General features: G+C 39.2%; 2 protein-coding genes across 5 annotated transcripts in view; one reads left to right on the forward strand and one right to left on the reverse strand.

Annotated features, from left to right (window-relative positions):
• CMSS1 (cms1 ribosomal small subunit homolog) overlaps positions 1-24,243 on the forward strand; it is a 222,676-nt gene that overhangs the window by 118,751 nt on the left and 79,682 nt on the right. The window contains exon 2 of one of the 4 annotated variants that reach the window (XM_027653369.1): positions 15,853-15,892. The exons of the other annotated variants lie outside the window; for them this stretch is intronic. Within the exon in view, the coding sequence (XP_027509170.1) occupies positions 15,856-15,892 (37 nt within the window). The 5' untranslated portion in view covers positions 15,853-15,855. The remainder of the gene's footprint in view (positions 1-15,852; positions 15,893-24,243) is intronic. 4 annotated transcript variants of the gene reach the window in all.
• FILIP1L (filamin A interacting protein 1 like) overlaps positions 1-24,243 on the reverse strand; it is a 142,111-nt gene that overhangs the window by 115,309 nt on the left and 2,559 nt on the right. The window lies entirely within an intron of this gene.

The following is a 24,243-nucleotide window of genomic DNA, read 5'->3' on the forward strand; positions in this document are numbered from 1 at the left end:
CAGTAGCTTCCCTTTCCTTTTGCTCTACAATGTAAAGCTGTTTAGTGTCAAATAAAAAACCTGTCTCTTCCATAGCACGTGCCTGAAATTATTTTCTTGATACTGATGCCAAAAACAACTGGGATCACAACATACAAAAGTACTTAAACAGAGAGATGGAGGTGATCAAATCTGGTACACAAGGAGTCTCATGAGTGTAAAGTCATATGAATGACATGAAGACACAGAAAGGAGCACATCTGGCAGCTGCATAATTTGAACAAGTCCTTGGGCATTGATTAATGGTGTGCTGGTCACATACAAGAATTTACCACACATATCTTGCAATATTCTTCTACCCCCTCATTCCCAGTTTCGCAGCTGCAATTGTTCTCTGGCCTGTTCTGGTCAGAACAAGCAAGCTCAACCAAAAAAGCTGAAGGAGCTCATCTATGCTAGTCTGCCTTGGGTGGAAATGATTAGGGAGTGATCATGCAAGCAGCTCAGTTTTTTTGCGGAGTGTTGACCTGCCCTGTGGCTGTGTGTGGGAAAAGGGAGACATATCCTCTGAGGAGAGGTGACTCCTGGCAGAGGATGCGTGCTCACAACCAGTGATGGTCTCTGCTTGGCACACGGGGGCTGCAAAGGCAGGTACACGTGGATTGTCATCTGACTGCTGTCTCTGAGGTTGCTGACTTGAGCATGGTTAGCAGGGAAGCCACGATGCAAGAGGTCAGTGTGCAGGCTGTATGAAAGTGGCTGCACACTTAAAGGCAGACTGCTGCACTTGTTGGCAGAGATTAAAAATAGCACAGCTTTGGTTTGGTGTTTTGCGAGACCACCTCTGACAGGCGTAGTGGAAGAGTGTGGCTCATTATTGATTCTATCTGGAATTCAAGAGGCAGTGCTAAGATGATTCACATTCATTAATTAAACCTCTAGCCCCATCCTGGGAGGCAGGTTTAGAGGGGAGGAAATGATGAGTAGCCTAAAGGTGCAAAGGAAGTCTGCTTCAGAGCTGAAATTAAACTTTGGCTCCAGGCATCGTGCCTCTGGAAATTCCTGCACTACTCAAGTTTCGTGTCAACACTGTCCAATTACAGCACTGTAATTTAGAGTAATTTATGAATCTGTATCAGTAGTGGATAAAATTTGCATAAACCACATCCATTAACAATAAAAGGACTGCTATTAAATAATTAATAGAAAGATCATGCCATCAGTAACATGGATAGACTGGCTAAGAAAGGCTATTACTTCTTTATATCTGGCTTCTACTGAGCTTTGAGAAGTAGATGTATTGTCAGACCGGTGGCCACCTTGTTCTATATCTCATCTCTATCTGTAACCATTAGGCACAAAAAGATTACAAAAACAAGGCAAGTTTACAGTCATGCCTTTTTTTTTTTTTTTGGCCATATCTTGCTGGTTTTGACAATTCTGCTCAAATTCTATTCTGAAATCTATTTTCAGCTTTGAATTTTGGAAATTATGCATCATTGTGGCAACATATCCATAGTAATCTGTCTTTCCTTGTGAACTGTATGACTAAGCACACCCGAGCCTCCCTCATACACATTTTGTAATCACCATCTGCTGGTGGTGTGTTGTGGTATATATTTGCATTTGTGAAGTTTTTTTTCTTACAGCAGGATAAATTCATCTGTCCACCATAGCCTAAAAGACTTGAGAAATGTGGTGAGTCCAGTTACACTGTTTGTTCTTTTATCCATTTTATAGAAGAATTAGTGGTTATGGAAACTACTAAAAGACTCTTCATGTAGAGATTTGAAGGGACATAAGGAAAGCCCTTTTAAAATGTGGACGAAGTCACTGTGTTTTGTGTTTCTTCCCAGAGCTTTGTAGTTGCCTCCTTGCCATGGGTAGGCCTATCACTTATGTTAGCATCCTGACATGCTTGCACTGAAGGGCTTTTGCATTCATCATAGGCCATCCAATCCACTTAGTAATCTTTGAGAAAAGCCTTTTATGGCTTTGTTTGTAGTTCTTGTGTTAGCATTGTTCTTTAAGAACAACAGCATCATAAAATGGTTTTATGAAAAATGACAAAAATGGATAATCCATTCAAAATTATTTTTATAAGATTTTAAAATAAAAGTTGGGATTTTTTTAGTAGTTATACTTTATTATGTATGACTGATTTTAAATCTTGAAGGAACAAGGGAAATTAGGAAAACAAATTTCCCCTGGTTTTCATTGCAGGCACATGGGTCAAACACCCAGCATGTTGTTCTCGGAAGAAATGGTTTCATTTTTCCTAATGTGGACATGCAGTACTAAAGCTTGCTGTTTTATGACTGAGTGGTACTAAAATGCTGTTTATTGTCAGTCTCTTCACATCTGAATCATGTTATTCAATCCAGATTTTCTTTGAAACAACTGTCAGATGTGCAGTATGGATGAACACTGGAAGAAACCAATGGATATTAGGCACTCTGATGCTTTTAGTTGTTTAGGCTAATCATTCATTTCACACATGGAGAGAAAATGCTGATTTCTTTATAATCTCTTTAGATTTACATGTTGAATGAAGAGTGTAGCTGATTTTTTGTAAGAAAAAAATAATTATGGGAAAAATAGTAGGCTTTTGCTTTGCTTATGCTATGCATTTGGAAACAATGATGAGTTGGTGTTATACACCTCCTTTGTAATTGATTAATGTATTTCTTTGTTTGCTTGAATAAGGACTTTTGCTAGGAAACAGTGGCATTTGGTTTCTTTGTTCCCTCATCCAAATTTTACCAATGAGGAGAAGAAAGAAAAACTTTCAGGGTTCCTTTCAGGTGGTGACACCCTCTCTTCCTGCAAACAAATATACTTTGATTTCTCATCTGCAAGTGAAAACCAACTTATCTTGATTTCTCTTGTGCAAATCCAAGGCATGGGCTTCTCATTCCATCTGTCGAATCAAGGGCTAGTATCAGCTTTGTTGCATCCTGACCTGACACACATTGTTTTGTCCCTTCTGAATCTCTCCCTTTTACAAAAAGTATTTCTTTTCCTTTTATTCCTTTACTTTACAATGGTGACTGAAACCCGAAGAAAGACCTTGATAGCTGGAAATCTGACTTTTAGCTATAGGAGTTAAATCTGGTACTAGATACTGCCTCTTTCCAAGAACCTTGTCATGCCTGCAGTTTGAAAAGTATTTCAATAGCTTTCATATGATCCTGTATGGATATAGCTTCTGATTTATTTTTCTTATTTTATAGACCTAGTCTTTATCAAGTGTAAGTAATGAAAAATCAAAGAGCTATACCAAAGAAACAGGATTTTCATTTCTGTTTGGAACATGTGCCTAGTCATGATTGTAAACGTTCTTTTTTCTGATTTTTGGGGGGTGTTTTTATAAATGCATGGCTAGAACATCGCATATGTTGTAATACTTTCCATTTGCAGAGCCCTCTGTTTGATGATTGCAAGCTGCTCTGTAAACATTTTTCAGTCTCACAGTCATTTTTCAGAGTCTGGAGCCTTCTCCCATTTTTGGTGGGAATGTGACTAAGTAATTTGTTCGGGGTCACCCAGGGTATCAGCTGGAGCACAGTGGCAACATGGATCTCAACATTTTTTTTTTCCTTTTCTGATGTCTTTATTGTATTTTTCTCTACATTACATAGTGTAGTGCAACATATCTAGAAAATAACTAGAAAAAGTTTTTGGGCTGAAAGTAAAAAGTCTGGAGAATAACTTGAGTTTGGAATAATTATTACTTCTTTATACATTTTAAAAATAATGACCGTTGAGAATAATGGATAAACTGGATTACAGTATCAGTCTTACAAAGATACTTCCTTTTAGATTATTTTAGATCACACAGATACTATATATTTCTTACGTGTAAACTTAAGTTTAGGATAATTTTTAAAATTCCAGAATAGAAAATGTTAGGATAAGGAGTTTTTATCTGTGTGGTCTTTTTCTTTTTGTGTTTAGTGGTTTGTTTTTTGTGTGTGCATGGGTTTTTTTGGTGGTTTGGCATTTTCTTCGCTATCTCCCTACCCACGCTGGATACAAGTGCAATACTTCCACTGCTGCTAAGTGTAAGCAGATCTTCCATACAACAAAGGTGATAGGCAGAGGGGATTTTCAGTAACTGAACACAGAAGTAATTTCAGTTCTTGGTATATAAGGAAGGTCTCGTGGAAGAATTTTAGTCTCCCTAATAAAGACGTGAATTTAATAATGAAGTTTTTTCTTCCCTTTCCCTCTGGCAGTTTTTGTGGACCATTATTTCTGTTGTTGTTCCAGTACTTCTGTTTATGAACAATATAATGACTTCCAATAATATTTTTGTGTAGATGATGGTATTTTCAAATGTATTAAATAACTTGAGAATTTCAGGTTGTTCAGTCATGTAATTACAGGGTTTTTTCACATTGCTTTTTGTGGGTCTTGTAACTCCTTAAAAATGAGTTCTTTCAAGGGTGTTTAAAATATTGTACAAATATGAGTTGAATGAAAAATTAGTTCAGTTACCACTGGTATTCAGTAAGGAAGAGAGCAGATGTGATAGTGGTTTGGAAGGCAGCTGAGGTAACATCTGGTGGAAGTTTCCCTAGCAGCAGAAGTAACTACACAGATGCTGAATGTTTTTTCCCCATATTCTGCCCAACTTTCCGTATGATGTTTGTATGTTTTGTCACTAGAAAGAACACTCATCTCCCCCAGTATCGACTTATATTTGAATCAGTGAAAGTTTGCCTGTGAAGCTCAAAAGAATGATAAGGAGATTTTTGGAAATGCTTTACTTAAAATTGCATCAGTTGAACAAGAAAGCTTTTGACTGTTTCTCTCCTGCATTCACTAATGACTGTATGTAAGGAAGTCTGTACTAGCTTGTGTTGAAATTCTCTGTTTCACACCAGGTCACAGGCATTATTTTACTAATTTACAGCCACCTCTGAGCTATTAATGTGTACAGAAACAGTTTCAACTTGGCTGTTACCTGTTCTCAGAAAGTTTGAGCTGGTTTTTTGGTGGTGGGTTTTTTTTTTTTTTTCATAAATGTTCTCTACATGGAAATGTGAAGAATTTTTTTTCTTATTTGCATATATGAATGGGTTTTACCAACTGTTAGATTAATTGCTGAGGCTGGAAAGGTAACAAACAACTAATTTTACTGTCTTCTTTCCCTCCTTCCCTTCTTCCCTTCTTTCCCTTCTTACCTGCCCCCTCTGCTACCAGGCTGTCTTCTTTTGAGAACTCAGCCTTATTGAGGTTATGATAACAACTGGGAATGTTGCAACACATAGATTTTTATTTTTTTTTCAGTATCATCACAAGTATTTTTTGACACCTTATCAGTCAGCCATCACACCTGTACAAGTCACATTAACTCATTCCATCAAACCAACAGACTGAGAACAGACATTCCTAGGAGTCTCAAAAACAGCTGCAAAGCTGTCTGGAGTCCCAGCAGCACAGTCACATGTCCCAGCCTAGGTGTAGTCAGAGGTAAGGAACTGTTGGGTGCACAGTTTCCATTCAGAGTGCCATGTTGATGGGGAAGAGCAGTGACTGCCTGCAGAGTTTCAAAGTTGCTCTTTTCTCCATGGCTTAAATTGGCCATTTAAGTTGGTCCCTGTCTAATGAAGCCTGTGAAGAGCCTGCTGTGGGCTGCCCTGTGGTTAGAGCTCATTTCCAAATACACTGTCTCCTTTGATTGGCCTGAGTGAAAACTGGTTGGTAGTAGCATGGGTGGGATAGAGTGGGATGCCCTCTGGCATGACCATGAAGAACTACTATAGACCATAATGGTGCTGTCATTTGAGAAATCTTGTTTAGAGTTTTGCCAAGAGTGCATAATTTGAAGCTCGTGTTGTCATGTCCCTTGGAAGACAGGCATGAGTGGAAATTCATTTTAAATAGGCTTGGCCTTCATGAGTCATGAATGTGCCACTTCATAGCTTTAGCTTACCATGGTGATTGTAAGTGGCTGGTTAAAATTCCTGGGTAGAGCCTCCAGCAGGTGCTTAGTGGCACCCGTCTGTTTGTGAGTGCTGCGGGGTTTTCCTGCCTGCTGCAGGCAGGCTGAGTGGAAGGAAGAGGTTATCTTCTATTTATTAAATGATATTTTAGATAAATCAGAGTAGTTCTCAAATGTGTTCACTTTTATTCTTGCTTTGAAGATCCATCTAATTCTTCTTGTGGGACTAAGGCAGTTCAAAATTCCAAGTTCTTCATCATGTCTTTTGAACTCTGCGTAGCTGAGAAATTTCCCCGTTGCCTCCAAATAGAGGAAGAATAGGGAGATGAAAAGCCCTTATTCTTGGTTGCTATCTGAAAAGTGTTATGCTACCCACTGCAATAATTGTGTCTCATGGACGTATTTTTTTTTGAACTTTTGGTTACTTTTGACTTTCTTCTGGTTTACATTTTTCTACTTTGTGTTTTCTGACAACTAATTGCAGTGTGTTTTCCAAACTTTAATATGAGGAGTTGCTAAGTAAAAGGAAAAAACTAAACTTTTATATAGTATGGCAAATTTCACTTGCCAACAACTTCGGCCACATGACCAATTTTGGGAGGGGAAAGAGGGAAGCAACCGCCTACCCCATGAATTCTTAATTATGATAAATGTGTTGCCATATTATTAGGAACATAACCTAATGGCCATACAGCTAAATATTTACTCAGTTTTTTATTTAGTACAGCTTGCTTTCTTTTCAAGCTACAGATTTCTTCATTACATCCTTTATTCAACTGTTTGGTCTTCCTAAAGTCAAAATCTCAGTATTTGTGATGTTAGGAGAAACTAGAATGTGAGGTCAAAATTTCCATTACATAGTCAGAGAGGAATTTCAAGGAACAATGCCAAAATCACTTAAAAAAATAAATTTACAGGAAAGATGACTCATCAATCAACAATTACTGTTCTAGAAAATAGAATTAGTTGTATATGTTCTGGGTACAGAGAGGGATAAAATGCCCCAGGCCTGACAGACAGGGTTAGATTAGGGTGATTTCTTTGTTTGTTTCCAGAGATTTTTACCTTAATCTATGCCTCTTTTTCACCCTAAAGGGAGGACTGGACCCTAAGAAGCACACAGGTTCATGTTGCAGGAATTGTGACCTCTCAAATCTAGAAAAAAGAAAATGATTTTCTGTCTTCTTGTTGCTGGCACTAATTAGCTAAACAACTGAAGCCCAAGGACAGTGTCCTCCTGCGCTTAGCTTCTCTTGTAACTTACCCTGAGGCCACCTGAGAGACCAAAGCACAGCCTTTTATACTTGGTGGGGTGACAGACTTCTGCTTTAGTAACATGAGTGTAAAAACCATGTGATAAAAGGCATAATAAACAGCAGGCAGGAGTAAAGACCCTTCTGAGAGGGACATGTGTTGAGCTATGGCAGTGTCTCTGGGGGAGTGCACCAAGCCAGCTGCTTGTGGCTTTTTGTGTTGTGCCAGCCCTTCAGTGGGCACTTCCCTGGTGCTTCTGGTCTTCCCTCTCCCTTGAGCTACACAATCTTTCTGCTGTGTTAACTTTGTATGTGAAGAAAGTAATGGGTGCTGTGACTTCAAGGAGACGGCACTGGAGATGACTCTGATGCATCCCATGGTTCTTTTTGTAACCCTGTTTGCATTCTCATCTGAACAGGGAAGAGGGAAGGAAATGGTGTAATCATTCACTGCCCCTCTCACAGATGGTAGGCTGGATAGTTTGCATGGCTGATGTGTCTCCCTAACAGAACACGTAATGGTTCTATAAAGCTTCCCTGCTCATGGACACTTCATCAGAACAGAGTATCAACTAAAGGTGCGACATCTGACTGCATTACTTTTTGGCCTTAGAATGAATTCAGTCAATAGTGTAATTATTTGTAAGTAGGAAGCACACTCTTGTACTGTGCAGTATATGTGTTGTTTCTACAAATTTTCTTTTGAAGCCACATTCTTTCCTGGAATAATAGTGTGGCAACGGTTGGACATGAGCAACCTTGCAGTACATGCTTTTTGAAAAGGGATGTACACTGCAAACAAGATCCATCTGTAATGTGTGTTTTACTGCATTTAAGCTTAATGCTTCTCTGTATGAGAATTCTGAAGATGTTATAGTATATTTTAAGCTGACTTCCCTTCTTGAAGCAGATAGTGTTTATAAGTATAATGAGTGCCTGTTTCTTCTGGAGCCTAAACCTGTCAGAGTCATGGGGACATCCTCCCTCTCAGTATTGATGGGTAAAGTGTTACAGGTAAAGGGTAGCACTTCTCAAATTCAGTCAGTTTGAAAATACTTGTGAGAAACAGCTGAAACTCTTCAGGGTAGAGAATCTGTCATTGAACTGTTCCCTGTTTCCCCCCACTGATATCAGATGCATTTACAGCACGACACTGTGGGGCTCAGTGAGGGCAAGTCTGTGCTGTGTGCTGATGCTGGAGCCCCTTCTGCAGGAGTTCAGTGCATGTTAGCAGACAGCTTATTGTGGTTAAGACAACTGGTTGAAGAGTCCTTTCAAGGGGTAAGTGGGAGTGCTGCAGAAATCAATGCATTCCTTCTTCCCATTCCCTTTTTCCTTAAGTTTTGTTCCTTCATAGTTTTTCTGGTTTGTTTGGGGTTTTTTTTGTTTTGTTTTGTTTTTTATGTAAGTGTTAGTGCAGAGACCTGCATCATGGGTAACATATTTGAATGATGGCCACAATACTTGCAGCTTTCAGAACACAATATGAGGCCCATCTCTTGGCTTAGCCTCACCCTCAAGAGTGATAAGGAAACAGACCAAAACAATTTCTCCCACTTTTCCCCAAGAAGTATTCCCTTTTAGCCTTAGAGGCTGGAGAGCCTAGCAACTATCTCTGTGTTTTATTTTTCTTAAGATGCTATGATACCATGGTGATGAGTTATTAATAAAACTCCAGGCAGATGGAGAGTGCTTTTAACTGAGTAACTTCTTGGTTTAGTGTGGGGGTTTTTTGGTGGTTTGTGTTTGGTTTTTTTTTTCAGTTTCCATGCATCTGAGAATAACCAAATAACCATATATGAACAAATGTCATGATTTGGTCTGTGCAGCAGAGTAGCTGAGCACTTAGCACAAAAATACAACTTAATCTGCAAATAAATCAGAGCAGTCTTTTTGCTTAAATGTCAAAATTCCATCGTGTTTATGGAAGAGCAAATAAGTGTAAAGCACTGCATGCATTATTTTAAATTTTAAATGCATGAACATAGTGAATTAGATCTGAGATTTTTTTCAGATTTGTTGCATTTCTGAACATATTATGAGCTACTAAAAGTGCAGTAACAGTTTCCCATACAGCACAGTGCTCTGCTTCAATGGCATTGACTCAAAATTCTGTAAGTCTTTATACTAATATGCAGTAATCTCTAAAACAGTGACACTAATCCCCTCTTCTAATATGGAACTTGAGTAAAAAAATATGTGAAATGTAAGCTTTAAAGCAGCTTTTGGGAATTAGTAATTTACAAACCCTCCATTAGTCATCTATACCAATAGAAATGTCTTTGTAATAACAGAGCAACGGGGTACTCACGTTTAGGAAAAGCAGTGAAGTCTGAGGCTTTCGCTTTTTTTTTCTTTGTTAATGTGTGAATGGCATTAACTGCATAACACAAGCAGCAAGAGATTGGTTACAAGTGGTGTAAAATTGTTGTGTTGTCCTACCCAAATGATACATCCTGAATCTCTTGTGCAATTTTAGTGTACTGCAGTCAGTTTTCACTGTGCTTAAGTTACTGTTAAAGGTTTGGGGTGTTGATATCTAACATGGCAACCTTGCCAGCTTCCTGAAGTTCTCACTTATCAGCTGCTCAGATGCTGATGGAGAAAAAAGCAGCCATCTCCACGAATGTTGAAAGCTGGACAGAACACTTCTTTTTAACATTTCACTTATTAATTTCATGTGATTGCACTTATTGAAAGACTAGGCCCTTAAAAGTCTCCAACTGCCTTGACTTGCAAAAAATTTTGTTCCCCATGAAAATTTTGTGGCCTTGAGCAGGAATTAAACTGTGGCTGTGAAAAGCCCTGAGTAAACAGACAAGACAAACCATTGTGTGCATTTGTGATATCTGTAACACCCAGTGACTTAGATAATGCTTACACTTTACATGCATTGTCTGTGGGAGGGATTGTCTGTGGCAAATATATTATTTCAGGAAGGTACAGCCCTGGTTGGAAGCCTGTCACTATTGGGGTGAGGTAGGTGGGTGTGTTTATTGGGTGGACAGCATCTAGGTTGTATTGGGCTTATTATCAATCCCACTGAAATTTCATAAGATTGTGTGTCATGAGGGAAATTCTGAAAATGTTATCTATGATAACCGTATTTCTCTCCTTTCCTCTTTACTCTCCATTATGATAATCATGTCTGTTAGATGAAATCCATAATCTGAAAATTGCCTTAAAAAAATATAGAAATCAAAGCACACTGAAGAACTGAGAACAAAATTTACATGACCTCTCAACTGAGGTATTTGTAAAATATAGGTGAAGCGTCAAGAACTACTGTGACATTTTATTCCGTGAGGGGATGTAAGGGATTTTGTAAAGCATTCCAGCAGAGTGAGACAACCAACAATCTTTCTGCTGTGTTCGTGAGGTACTTAATTTTTATTTTTTTTTCCTTCCAGGAATGCTTCTTCCAAGTAGAAACCTTTTTTTTTTTTTTTTTTTCATTTTGGGGTGGTTGTTGGGTTTGTAGTTGGGTTTGTTTTTTAGCAAATGAACAAGAAGCAAAACAAGCTGTTCCATTTGTAAAATGCACTATTATTCTCCAAAAAAGCCGTTTTAGTAGAAAGGTGTTGGAAAAGGCTCAGTCTTGATGAAGCAATTGTCAGGGAAGCTAGGGGAAGAAGCGTATTGCATAAACACATTTTAATTTTCTTTGGAGCACTGATACTCTTACGCTTTTGAGGCTTCACCAACTCACAGGGTAAAATGTTTCTGACCTAATAAACCCATCTCCCTTTGAAGAACCTTTACCTGTGAGAAGAGTTTTTTCTCGATTTAACCTCAGCTTTTGTCTCTGACTACACTGTGGGAAAACAAATGGGAATGAGCCACTATAACATGTAGTTTTCTTGTCATTATTTGAAGTTGGAGTTGTCATAGGTGTTGGGCTGGGCTCTGTCCACTATGCCAGCCACCCTGTGGAGCTGTGTTTTGTTGCGACTCCTCTGTCCCTGCTTTAATGTAAAGAACCACTCTGGCATGTTGTTTTATCAGAGGAAAAGGGAAAACATTTGTCTCAGCGGCCAACTAAGTGTAAATTCAGGAGTTTACAGTGCAGTATTGGGCTGTGCAAATATGCTCAGAGAGGTGACAAAGAATACAAGACATGACAGAAAGATGCAGGCACATGCAGTGGAACTTAAAAATGCAGCAAGAGATGAACCGAACGTGGATTAGGATTGGGGTAGTGGTGTTTCCTGTGGTTTTAGGTAAAATATTTTTCTTCTCTTGAAGTAAATTACTTTAGGAGAAGCCATAAACCTGACAAACCGAAGAACAGTTTTGGGAGGGCAGGCATCATACCCAAGAATCAAAGGACAGAGTAGTGAACAGTGTGTGACTGAGGAGTTCTTCCCATCGTATCTGAATGTGAATTTGGTGTACAGGTAGAGGCAGGCACCCGCTGGAAAAACAGTTTGTGATAAGATTTGGAATATTTTTTCCTACAACTCATTATTTCTCCAGTTTACGAATTGCTTCACCATATTTGGGATCCTAGACACTTACTGCCAGATAAGGAGAAGTTGTTACTATTTATAATTTGGGTTTTTATTACTCAGGCTGCTGTGATGTCTAAGTGCTTCTGTAAGGAGGAATGTAATATGGAAGATAATATAAACTCTAATGAGAGAATTGCAATAGAGGTGGCATTGTGTGTCTGCTTTGCAGACTGTATTTTATTCACTTTAAATGTCTGTTCACAGAACCAGAAAACCATTGACAGTGTGGTAGGCAGTGGCTCACTAAAGGCATCCTGTAGAACAAGCAATAATGCTAATGAAGTTTCAGTGCTAGTGCAAATGCACAAATGAACTTTTTAAGTAATCAAGGAAGCAGTGCGTTCTTTAGTTTGATAGAAACATTAGGCAGTTTTATTAAAGGTGTAGCTTGAAGTGCACTAGACTGATGTTAATTGCATGTATTAGTGGGCATGTATACTTTTGTCTCGTAGCCGTCTCCTCTTTCTTACTAAGCTGCAAGATTGCTTCTCTTAGGACTGTTGATTTCTTTTATAAAGAGCAGAAGCCATACTACCTTCATCTTTTACGTTGTACTGGCAGCCAGCAAATTCCAAATGCAAACCTTGCTTTAATTTTCACCAATATGACATAAACGGACATTGCACATAAAAGAGCGAGGCACTGCATATGGCTCCTGGTACAAAGAGTATTACAGTAACAGAAATGCCCTGGTCATAAATTTATGTGAATGGTAACCATGTGTCTCTGAATCCCTCCTGTTTCTCATTCGAGTTAAACATTACTCTATCAATACTTGCCAGATATCTTGCACTCTTATGTCTCTGCAATTCTTTTAAGCCTTTTGATGCCTTGCAGTTTTTGAAGTCATCGTATTATTTTTAAGATCCTTAAATTAGGTCATAACAAAAATATTTCTATTTATCTAATCCATTTCCCTGTCTTCAGACTGCTTGGTGTACTGGAGCATGTAATAAAGTAGAGAGATTTAAATGGCTTACTTCGCTATGAGGAGAAAATGTTATGAAAATCACAAGTTTCCTTTAAAAACCGAAGCCTTTTCAACTGACTGCAATGTGATGGGAGGGGCTGTGAATGATTAAACTTCTTAGCAGGGGGTAGGATTTGTAGGATGCAGAGCTAGTGAGTCACTATTTCCAATTTTTGACCAAAAAAAAAGGAAAAAGGAAAAAAAAACCCTGTTTCTGTACTGGTGACTACTGTGTGTCAAAAGTGGAGTTAGTGTTGTGTCTCTTATCAGTATTCCAGATGCTTTTGTCCAACTCAAGTTGGAATCCAATAGCCAACCAGTTATCACTGCTCATGAGGGAATGGAGGAGTTGTGCAGATATTTTTAAATCACCCCAATTGTCATCTCTTGTTAATCTCATTTCCTGTTGGCCAAAACATGAGTCCTCCTCCCGTAGTGCTTGTGACTGTTCTCTTGTACAAGATTAGGCTCCTGCTCAGGTGAGGAAGAGCAAACAGTAATTCCCTCATCACTTTTGCTGGAGGTTGCAGCCACACTGAGAGTAGATGATATTCACAGCTTGGAATCCACATACAAGCTTTTGAGACACTGCTTTTGTCCTGGAGTGACTGTCCATCTAGCATCACCCATGCCCTGGCTATTTAGGAAACACCTTTTGCTACCAGTTAGGTTCTTCTGGCTTTGTTTTCAAGTTGCATTTGTTCAAAACAATGAGTAGAGCTCCTAAGTAAAGATCTTGTTAGGAGGCAGTGAACCGATGAAGCATTTTGCCTGGATTCTGCTTATTTTGAGATAAGCAATGCTTTCTCAAACAAAGCCTGACTGTACTCAACATCTATTAAAAGCAACCAATAGTTGCATGCTTTTTTTTTTTAAGAAAAGGTCTTCTGGAATCACATAATCTTCTGATATGTCTCAAAACTGTTCAAATGCTGGCAGCCAGCATAAAGCCTTTGCCTGATCCTAATCTCCAGAATGTAACAAGCATCATTGCCTAGCTATTTTCAATCAATCCTGTGTACTGCACATCTAAAACGAGAATAAAACTCTCACTGCTCTGCCTTGCTTTCCAACAGCCCTGTCCTCCTATCTTGTTTTGTGTCCTTCAGATATTTAGAACAAAATCAAGCACTTGAACCCAGGGCGATTTTTTTTAAGGTTGCAGTGTTGTTCTTGCTGGAGAAGCCTGGCATTTTTGCTGGCAGGCATTTGATCCCTATATTTCCTGATCTTTTTAATCAACTAAGCAGATACTTCCAACCTGAATGTGTTCTGGAAGCTTTTGTGGGATTTAATCCCAGAGCTGGTGATCTCCCATGTGGTGTGTAGCTTCATATTGTCACTTGACTCTGTCTCCATTTCTGGTCTTCTATCCCAAATTTATGTTTCCTGCTTTGCTTTTCTTACTTCTCCAAACTTGAAACTTTGCCAGACTTTACTCTTATTGGTGCTTTCATTGCTTGGTGATGGGTTGTCACTGGTAGCTGTTGCTTGTCCTGTCGTTCTTCTCACCCCTTAGGAGCAAACTCATTTTCCTGACCCTGCTGGTGAATTATAGATTTTTCTATCTCTCACTCTAAAATAAAAAAATTGATTAAAAAACCCTTGAAAAATGAACTGAGACCTCTACAGCTTTCTTCTAGAGAACAAGCAAAGGTCACAACAGTTGGACTGTCAATTATGCCGGAAGCAGAATGCCTAGTCCTTTAATTTTGTGTCATTTGGTCTGGCATATAATAGGTGAAGGTACCTCTTTACTGTGTGGATAGAAAAAGAGGAGAAAAGTCTATTGAATTTTTTTACTGTGCGGGAAAAATTGGTAAGGTGCAGGAACACAGAGGAGAAATACAAGAGTCCTTGAGCACAAGAGAAACAAAATTTCCAGTTTACAATACACAGCTCAGTGGAACTGGTCATGGAAGCACAGAAAGCATGAGGAAATGTACATTGACTGAGAGATTTTGAGGCAAGCAAGGGACATTTATGTGATGATATAATGCATACTAATGATGTGTATGAGATATATATATACCTCAAATAGTATGTGATACATAAAGTGTAAAAAAATTGAAGTCTACTATGCAGTTGTAGAAAACAGAATAGCATGTGGTTGGAAGCTCCCTTCTTTAGGATCTTTCTTATCCCTCCCTGTCTTGCCCTCACATATCAGTATTTGGCAAAAAATGGGGAGGCAGAAAGAGAACAGTGTATTTGATGGATATGGTTCCCAAAAGCTGAATTTGGAATAATAAAGTTGACCTATCCACATAATCTTCTGCACTTCTATGAATTCAAGCCTTGTGTTTCTTTAAAAAAATTATTTTGTTGAATTTAGATGCAGATATGGTCTCATATCTTTTTTATATAAACCCACAGAATAAAGACATTCTAGGATCGATGTTCCATCTAGCTGGTTTAGGTAAGACTTGCTACATCACTTAAATAGGATTTTATGGGTTTCCTACTATAACTGCGTTTGAGTGCTTTTAAAAGAATTTTTTTTTTAATTAGACATGATAATATTTGAGGCAGGATTTTGGCTAATTGTTTAAATCTGCATTTAGACAATTGTTAAAATGAATGCTATTTGTATTATGTAATATTGTAAACCACACATGCCCTATAGTCTCTTCTCTAATTAAGAAACAATTAAAATTACAAAAAGTCTACTTCTTGACACCAAATTTTAATGATTTTATGCTTTAGTTGTATCACAGCAGCTCAGGGGCACGCTACTGGGACATTTTCATCCCTTTAAAAACTACTACGAATGCTTGTGTAGGAGTCTAAATCATTATAGACTTAAACTAGAAGGACTGCTCCTGACTTCTTTTGCCACATTTTTAACATGACTCAAATGTGTAGTCGTCACAAGGTAGAACAGCACAAAAGTTGACTGGCACATTTTCAGCCCCCGTAACAGAAAAGTGGAGAATGTCTGACATATGTAGTTGAGTAGCTCTGTAAAATATTCAGGTTTGCAGACTGAATTTCTATGCAGACCAAGCTTTTACATCAGGAAATAAGACTCACTGATATACTTTATATTTGCCTATGCACCACAGTATTCACAGCATAGATTAACTGGCTTTTTAAATTCACTTCAGTTCAGTATTTTATATTAAAACACAAATAGCTACAGGCCCAAATAATTCTCTTTGTGGGCTACTGGGTTTTTTTCCTTTTTAGACGATGGAAACTGCCTGGAGTCCTGAGACAATGGAAAGATGCAAGACTTCATGTACAAAAGTCACTGAAGAAATACTAGAGTGTACCCTTAGGCTGATAATTTCCTTCCCTCCCTTTCTCCCTCATAGAACACATGTATCTCAGACCATGGTCTGAACATCTACTGAAGTATTGCTCACACTTCTAGTATAGATTTTTCCTTTTTTACTAAGGTGCATAGGTTGCACAGGAGTTGTATTACACTGTCCAGCTGGGGGTGAAATTGAGGTCATGGTTCAGCCTTTTACCAGCTCTGTGACACTGCCCATTTGGAGTCATGATTCCATCACTTTAGTCTTCCAATAGCTCTGAGAATGTCTATGTAATTGCTTGGGGCATGGGCACGGTGTTAATTAGAATGTTACCCATTCACAAAAGCCACAGGCAGCCTGACTGATATTTCTCTCGGGGCTTCCATATTACAAATTGCACAAATCATATCTGTATCATCTTTAGCTCTCCTGTCTACATCTAATACTCTTTTCTCTTAAAATCTTCAACTGGATTTGATCTCTTCTGAGTCTTGAGGTAGATTGGATCTACCTAAACTACAAGCACAGCAAAAATCTGAATTGGCTGACCACGTTGTTTTAGTCTGTAGTGCAGATGGGATGCAAGCTGCATTTTATACGCAGACATCATTTACCCAGATAAGTGCCACATACTCAATTCCTGACTTTATAAAGTACTTGGACATGGTAAGACATTAATCAAGGGCTTCATATAAATAGGGCTATTTCATGCCCTTGTGGAAGTTAACATCTATCCTGAATTTGTTGAAGTAGTTACTGTTATGTAAAGATTTGGTCTTGCACTTGAGCTGAAGCGGGTTGTTTTGAGATGAACTCCAATGTGTGACTTTCCATGCCCCCAAACCCACTGTGTTAGGCATCATGTAGTTACTTGGAAGACTGAGTTAAGAGAAAGAACGAATTACTTTGAGACTCAATATATTGATCTAGAATTCATTATGGTACTAATCTGACTTCAAATCACAATCCTGTTTTATTGTCTGGATGGATATAATTTTTACCCTAGAAAAAACAGAGGTTGCAGTAACCATAAGACAGATTTTAGGTTGCAGGCCTGAGTTCTAATTTTTTTTTGACAGATGAGAAAATCAGTTAATGACTTTGTAGCTCAGAGTTGCTGTATTATTTCTTTTCAGCAACTCCAGAATCCTTTGCAGCCAGGACTGCTGTTGGCAAACTTCAAGAACTGAATCCAAGAGATGTAGTTTTCAGATTCTACCCAACTGGAAGCTGTTTCTTCTTTCAAAAAGACTCAGATAGGAATGGAGAATTTCATTATTCCCCACAGCGTTAAGTTCCCTGTACTCTTACACCATGTTTTTGCTACTGTGAGAGAGTCACTGTTACCAGGTGGATTACTGACAAGGTTGATAGGTTATAAGCTAATGCTCTATGTTCATGTAGTCACTGCTGGGCTGCTCCCATAGCTGACCCTCACAGAGCTGTTGCAGTGTGTCTAGACATGTCTTTGGACCCGTGCTGGTCGCCTACATGCAATGGGAGCTTAGCATTCTCCTCCCTTATGCTTGCAACATCTTCGAATTTTTCCTCCTTTCCAACTTCTCTGATTGCATTCATATGAGGACAGAATTCTGTCATTTTATCCTGCATACTTTCTCAGTATTGGCTGCCAGAGAAATAGCGTGTGCTTCCTGTTCATTTCTTAAGACACTGATTTTGCCTGTTTTAAAGGAATTTAAAGTTTGGCAAGGCTAATATTATAGTGACAGTTATGTTCTTTCACCAGCTTCTTCCTCTTAGCTTGACTGCTTTTCTGTTCCAGGGGAGAGCAATAACCAGTTTTCCTTTTTTTTGCTTTCACTGCCCAGCTTGATGCTAATCTGCCAGCATTTCTTTTTCTGATCTCTTATTGTCTGCCCAGCCTCAGTCTTGCTTCCTTTATTCTGACAGCTGCTCCAGACTTGTCTTCTTTTATGTCCTTCTCATATTTGTTTGTGTGTCATCTTTGTTGCTGCCTTTGATGTTTGGAATGGCCTTACTGAGATCTCTACTTGATGGAACTTGCCTTTCTAATGGCCCAGAAGGCACTGAAGAGGCAAATGAAGGAGAGGAATCTCTGGAACCAATGACTATGCGGGCTTGTTATCAGCAAATCATTTTGTTTCTAGGTCTTATCCCTTTTCCACTGTATGAGACAACGTGCAACTTCTTATGTTTTTGTCCTACACCTTGCACACTGTGCATGTGTCTGCACTGACCAGGTGCCATAATGGACTGGGACTTGTAATTGAGTGTTTTGTTTGGTTTAAGCAGCTGGTGGGGTTTTTTTTTCCCATTATGTAGCAAACTTTTTTTTAAGGACAGACTTGAGCTGCCTTTCTTTCTCCCTTTACAAGATGCAAATATTTTTTCCCCAAAATATTAGGTATTAAATTTTAAAATACTGCATTTTTAGACCAACTGTGGTGATTTCATGCTGGAATTATAGGGGGGTTCCAAAATTATGTTTTACATAGTGAGGTTAGAATAAGCATCTCTTCACTGTGGTATTTTAAAGAACTGATAGGCAGAGTTCTATATGCAATTCAGCATTTTGTAATTATATTGTGTTGAATTTAGAGTATTTGGTGAGGAAGTGGGATTACGAATAAACTGGAGGAGTAACTGGATAGCTAGTTGCTTTGAAGTAGTGCTCAGTCATTTAATTTCACATGAATTTTTAATAAGATATCAAACCTGTTTATTAAATTCCACTTGATGTGGATTCTTAGACCTCTGCAGTCTATCAGTGACAGAAGGGATTTTGAGACATTAAACTGTTTACTTTCTGAACTTTCATTTGCATTGCACACTTCTCCTTTTAATGATTAAATGATCATTTAATACAATTATAATATATGAAGTTGGGAATGGAAGCAGTACTTTTCATCTGCTTCTCATTGTCAGCACAGTTGAAGTTTCTTATAAGACATAAAGTCTGAATACCCTAAACTGCCCTAAATGCTCAAATTAGTGTATTTTTTCGTGGTAATAAATAGCACCCTGGAAGGTCTCAGTTAATTCAGTCTCAAATCTTTAAGAGGTAATTTTGACAGAGTCCTATAAATGCAGAAAGTTCAACAGAGAAACCAGAGAAACGTTCCTAATGAAATCTTGGCTTTGGTGGTAAAAATGTCTGCCTAGTTTTAATATAAGCTTGATTACACTGCATTCATGAGAATTTCTGCAAGTCTGCCCTCATGACATATAAACTTTAAATTAGGCATAGTCAATAAAAGGCCACCTAATACGGTTTCATATTTTGAGAGGTTTCCCCATAATTGCCCCAGCTAGTTACTCTGTTTTCTAACCATTTTGGAATCTGCATGTGCTGAAAAAAATTGTCCTACAAAAGATGGTTCTTGTACAACCTGTAATGATGTGAAGTGACCTGACAGAGACCTCCCTCCTCCACGCCACCTCCTTATTTAGTGACCTTCCACAAGTGATGAGACAGCAGCCCTTTTCCCAGCAGCTGTTTTCTAAATTTGGTCTGACAAATGGTATCATAAAGGTGGCAGGTGAGGTTGGGAGATCTGATTAGAACATACCAATTTAACAGCCATTAAAAGGTAGAAAAGAGTGTAAGGAAAAACTATCAACTGCTGTCTCTTTATCATTGTATCAGTTTTCTTTGCATAGTCCCTTGTGAAACCCTTTACTGATGGCTTTCAGTTATGTATCATTATAATACCTACAATGAGCATTACATAATAGGAAAAATATGCTACACTGAGCAGTGAAACTGGTGTTAGCCAGTCCTGTGGCCCATATCAAAATGCTCTCACTAGCATTCCCTGTAACAACACTTCCTCAGATGTAATGGACTATGGCATATCCTCAGCTAAAAGTTCATGCATCTACTTTAATGTTTTTTGCATATCCCTGTTACAAATAATGGCTGTGACTACTCAGGGGAAAAAGGATCCACTTTTATCCTCATTAACAGTTCAGACGATTTTCAAGCATATCCTCTGCCATTGCTGTGTTTGCATGCCTGGATAGGTAAATACTCTGTTGGTGTCTCTCAGGCAGGAAGGAAAGGGGAGAAAACACGGTGATGGTAAAGCCACAAGAATTAACTAGAACAACTGGGTAGACAGTAGCACTTAATTGATTGTTATTGTTGGTTCTCTTAATAACAGTTCAATAGATTGCAGGTTGTCTTCTATTAATGGTGGGTTTATAAGAAGGAATTTGCAGAATAAGTGCATCTGAGGTTCTTTGACTAGGATGGCAAATTTCAGAAGAACTTTGGATGTTAAAAGCTTTAAAAAAGGTCTTACTTCTTTACGGTAGTGTGATATATCTGTATATAGTAGAGCTGGAAATAGAAAGATGGCATTGGAAATTAGACCTGCTGTCCTGATGTCTAAGACCTTCAGTCTAGTGTAAGTGGTCAGTTCAGGAGCTTACCTGAAACAGGGCACCATCCTATTCAGGGCTTGCTCTGCTCCTGCCAGGCAAAGGGGGGGAAGGGCAGCTCATGGGGCATGTGTGCGTGCACAGCAGTGACTGCTGTAAACATTTATGTCTGCTTCAGCCTGCACGCTGGTAAGCAGGACATAGCAGAGACCAAGCTACAATCTTGTTTACCCAGTCGGCGTGTTTTAAGATATAAATATTTTTTATTCCTTTTTTTTGGATATTTGTCAACCATGTCTTGGGTTCAGTGGGAAATTTATACTGTCATTTTTGGCAGCAGTCGTATATTATGAGGATGGTGCCATGAGAAACAGGATGCCCAGGTCCTGGCTTGTTTAAATGATCCTTCTAGGTTTTACTGCCATGCTCAACACCATGGTATGCAAGTGCTTACCAAGCCCTCTTAGATGCAGAGGCAAGGGCTGGGTAGGAACTGTGCTTTATGTTTCTTAAGGATGAAATTTAGAGGCTGTTTGCTCTGTACCTCAGAAGAATCTTCCCTGATACAGCAGCTTTGCCTCTTGCCTGGGGTTTGAGGTAGAATTTCTCAACCACCTTCAAAGTTGTTGGCAAAAGTGACCTTGAAGAAAATTGCATCAGGTGCTGTACTGGGGGATGACACAGCATGAATGTGTTGACCTAAAACTTCAAATCCAAAGGTGGAATACAGTAAGAAGCAAGTTAACCAACTAGTATTGTTAAGTGCCTTTGTTCCGGGCATACTGAGGGGCCAGATGAGATTCTGTTCACAGTTCAAATTTAAACAGGCCTTGTCCCAAAGGACATGTGGACAGCATCATTGGAGAGGAAAATATGGGGAATGCAAAAATAAAATCAACTGTGCTACACATGTGAAATCAGATTAGTGTTATGATTTTTGTTGTGTTGGTGAGGAAACAGAATTCAAGAAGGAAGGGCTGTTTTAGTGAAGAAGTGGAAAGCCAGAGAGAGTGAAGGCAGAGCAGAAAAGAGCAGAGCATATGGTTAATGGAGCCAAGATTAAAATACTGAAAGATGGTGCAGAGGTTAGAGAAGGCAGAGAAATACCATGTTTAAGTAAGGGATAAGGGTAAATCTAAGCTTGTACTACACTTGCACGTTTTGGAGAGTGCATCCTAAATGTCATACACCTGCACTTCTACAGTAGCTTCCTCTGAAATGTTGTGTTGGAAAGGATGGATGCTGAACTATCCGATGGACAATGGGACAGCTATCCAATGACAGTAGTTGTGACTGTTTGATGAAAACTTGAGCTTTGGCATCTCTAGTCACTGCATGGTCTAGAAGCAGCTTTCCTTTTTCTTCCCAGTCTCAAGTGCTTCGCAGTCAGAATTTGTATCCTGCGATCACCCTGTGACAAGAAAGCTGCAGACCACACCTGTGGTTCCTGTGTTGGCTGCAAGAGGAACGGGACCTTTCCATAGATATCAGTTTCACTGAGACTGGGAGCAAACTAGTGTCCTACCGTCTGTCCCAGGTCTAGCCCCCCTCACCCCTGGCTTTGGATTCCAGCCCTTCACAGCTTTCTGACTCTTCTGGGTTAACTTGATCTTCCTATAGGATGAGTCCCAGACTCTCCGAGTCCCTATGTGACTCCAAACAGGCCGTAGTCCAGCCCTGCATCCCTTCCCACCCTATCCCACCCTAGGGTGTGTCCCAAGAAGGTATTCTAGACCTTTTTGTCTCTGCTGAATGAAGGATTCCCTTCAGTCAGCAAAAAGTAAAAATGTGAGGGACAGAAAAGCAGCACTTGATGTGGATTTTTGATTCAAAACCCAGTTGGCTGTTTTTCTGTGTGGTCCGGGCTCTTTCGCCTCCTATATAGGATACTCAGTGATCCTCCATTGTCCATGGGCAGCTTTGAAGGTGTGCCTGTAAATATTTGCAAGGAATGTAAAAGATTAGTTGTAATAATCTGATGGAGCGTAATATTTATGAAGGTGGGTGAAACTCAGAAAGAAGTTTAAGGCTATTTCTATTCTTTTTGTCCAGGTCTCTGCTCCCATTTTGGCACCCAGAATTTGTAAAATGAACCAAATTAGAGTGTTTTGGCTTCTTTGTTTGTGTGTGTTTAAGTTGTGCTGCTTCTGTTACTGTATTGGAAAGAGCATCAGCACAGCCTGTGTCCCACTCTCCTACAGCTTTATGTCATTTGGAAGACACCACCATAACAGGCCATTTCAGCCTCCCAGAGGCTGTCCTTGCCAGTCTGTTGCACAGAACGTTTGTTTTCACCCTTCATCAGAGATGCAGACGTGTGCTGCAGCACTACAGTAAATAACAGACCACAGTTTGTTTTCTTTAACCTTTGTCTAGCTGTATTTCAAAACTTAGAATTTATCTAGTAGCTTCATCAGGAGCTGGGATGTTTCTAAGGCAGCGTAAGCATAGATACCAACATAGCTGAGTTGGTTGGGAGAGCGTGACTAGTGGGAATGAGAAAATCCACCATGACTGTCGTTTTAACTCCAGGGTTTCCAATGTGAACTTTATGAACTTATCATTAAAGCTGCCATCACCTTCCAGGCTCTGTCCTTACCCTTGCTGTGCTGGGATCTATCTGACTGAGGGCTCAGCACCCACTTCACTGTGTACTCTTCAGCCTAACCCTGGTTTTTCTCCCTCAAGTCTTGTGCCTGCTTCAGCTCAGTTCCTTCTGTTCTGCAGTGACAGACACAGAGCTGTAGTGCAGGTCTGTAACTGGGGATAGCTGCTAAATCTTTGAAAAGGAGTAAAGTGTGCACATTTAAAATATAAAAGTGAATGTTCCAGTGGGTGCTATAACAGAATGCATTTTTACTTTTGCCTTTATTAGCCCCCCAATAGATTTCGTAATGTTTCCTTTCTGGTTTTATTTTGGTGGTTCTTTTTCTACCTTATCTATTAAAGATTACTACATTCCATGAATATGTAAAATAGGACTATTCAGTCTGCAAAGCTGAACATGTACACAAATTAGCAATGGGAGAGTTGGTTTGTTTTGGGGGTTTTTTTGAGTTGGATGTTTGTGTTGGGTTTGAAGTATCCAGTCTTCTGGTCTTGTGGACATTTGAGTGGATTCTTTCTTCCTCTGTGCATATTCTGTTCAGCAGGTTGACAGTCTGATATTGATTAGGGCTTTTAGATCCAACAGGAGTACAGCTAATAAGAAAATAATGAGTTGGTGTGTATTTGTGTACTGTGTTATTCCCTAATAAATTGTCTGACTGCCAGATACATTAAGAGGTTAATGACTGAGCTAGTCTCCTGGAGAGGTACTCATAGAGACTGGTAGTTTTGCAGCTGAAGAACCAACTGTGCCAGCATAAGAATTTTATCTGTCTATTCCCCCATAATCATGAATTAGTTATGCTAAGGTGATACTCAGCAAAATGCAGCTAGCGATGAGACCAGAAGGGTCTCAAGATGGTTAGTGTCAGGGTGAAGAGGAGAAAAGGTGATTTTCAAGCTTGTGCTGCCTGTTCTGCTTACCCTTTCTGTGCAGCCAATAATCCCATGGTCATAGTTAACTGTCAGTAATTTACCATATTTGGATTCCCGAAACAAAATGCAATGTTTAGTTCAGCTTTCCATGACAAACAGTTCCTTATGGAGCTTAATTGCTTTGTTTACATGTAGCTAGTTACTTATCACGTGGCAAGAACAATAGGCTGACTGCCTCCTGTGACCCATGATCACAATGAGATAAAACACAGAAGACAGTGAAGCTGTATTTCTTAAACAGACCACAGGTCAGATGCAGCCTCCTTGGCTGGGTGCATCATAGAAAACCTGTTGCATGACATACCCTTTGTTGCAGCATACCCTTTGTGACTTTGCCAAACGTCCTCACTGTCTGATCTTCAGCTAAAAGCAAGTGACATTTCTTGGACCTTTCTGTTTCATGTGTACTAGG

This window comes from Corapipo altera, unplaced genomic scaffold (genome assembly GCF_003945725.1).
Source record: "Corapipo altera isolate COAL_440 unplaced genomic scaffold, ASM394572v1 61, whole genome shotgun sequence".
Classification (NCBI taxonomy): domain Eukaryota; kingdom Metazoa; phylum Chordata; class Aves; order Passeriformes; family Pipridae; genus Corapipo; species Corapipo altera.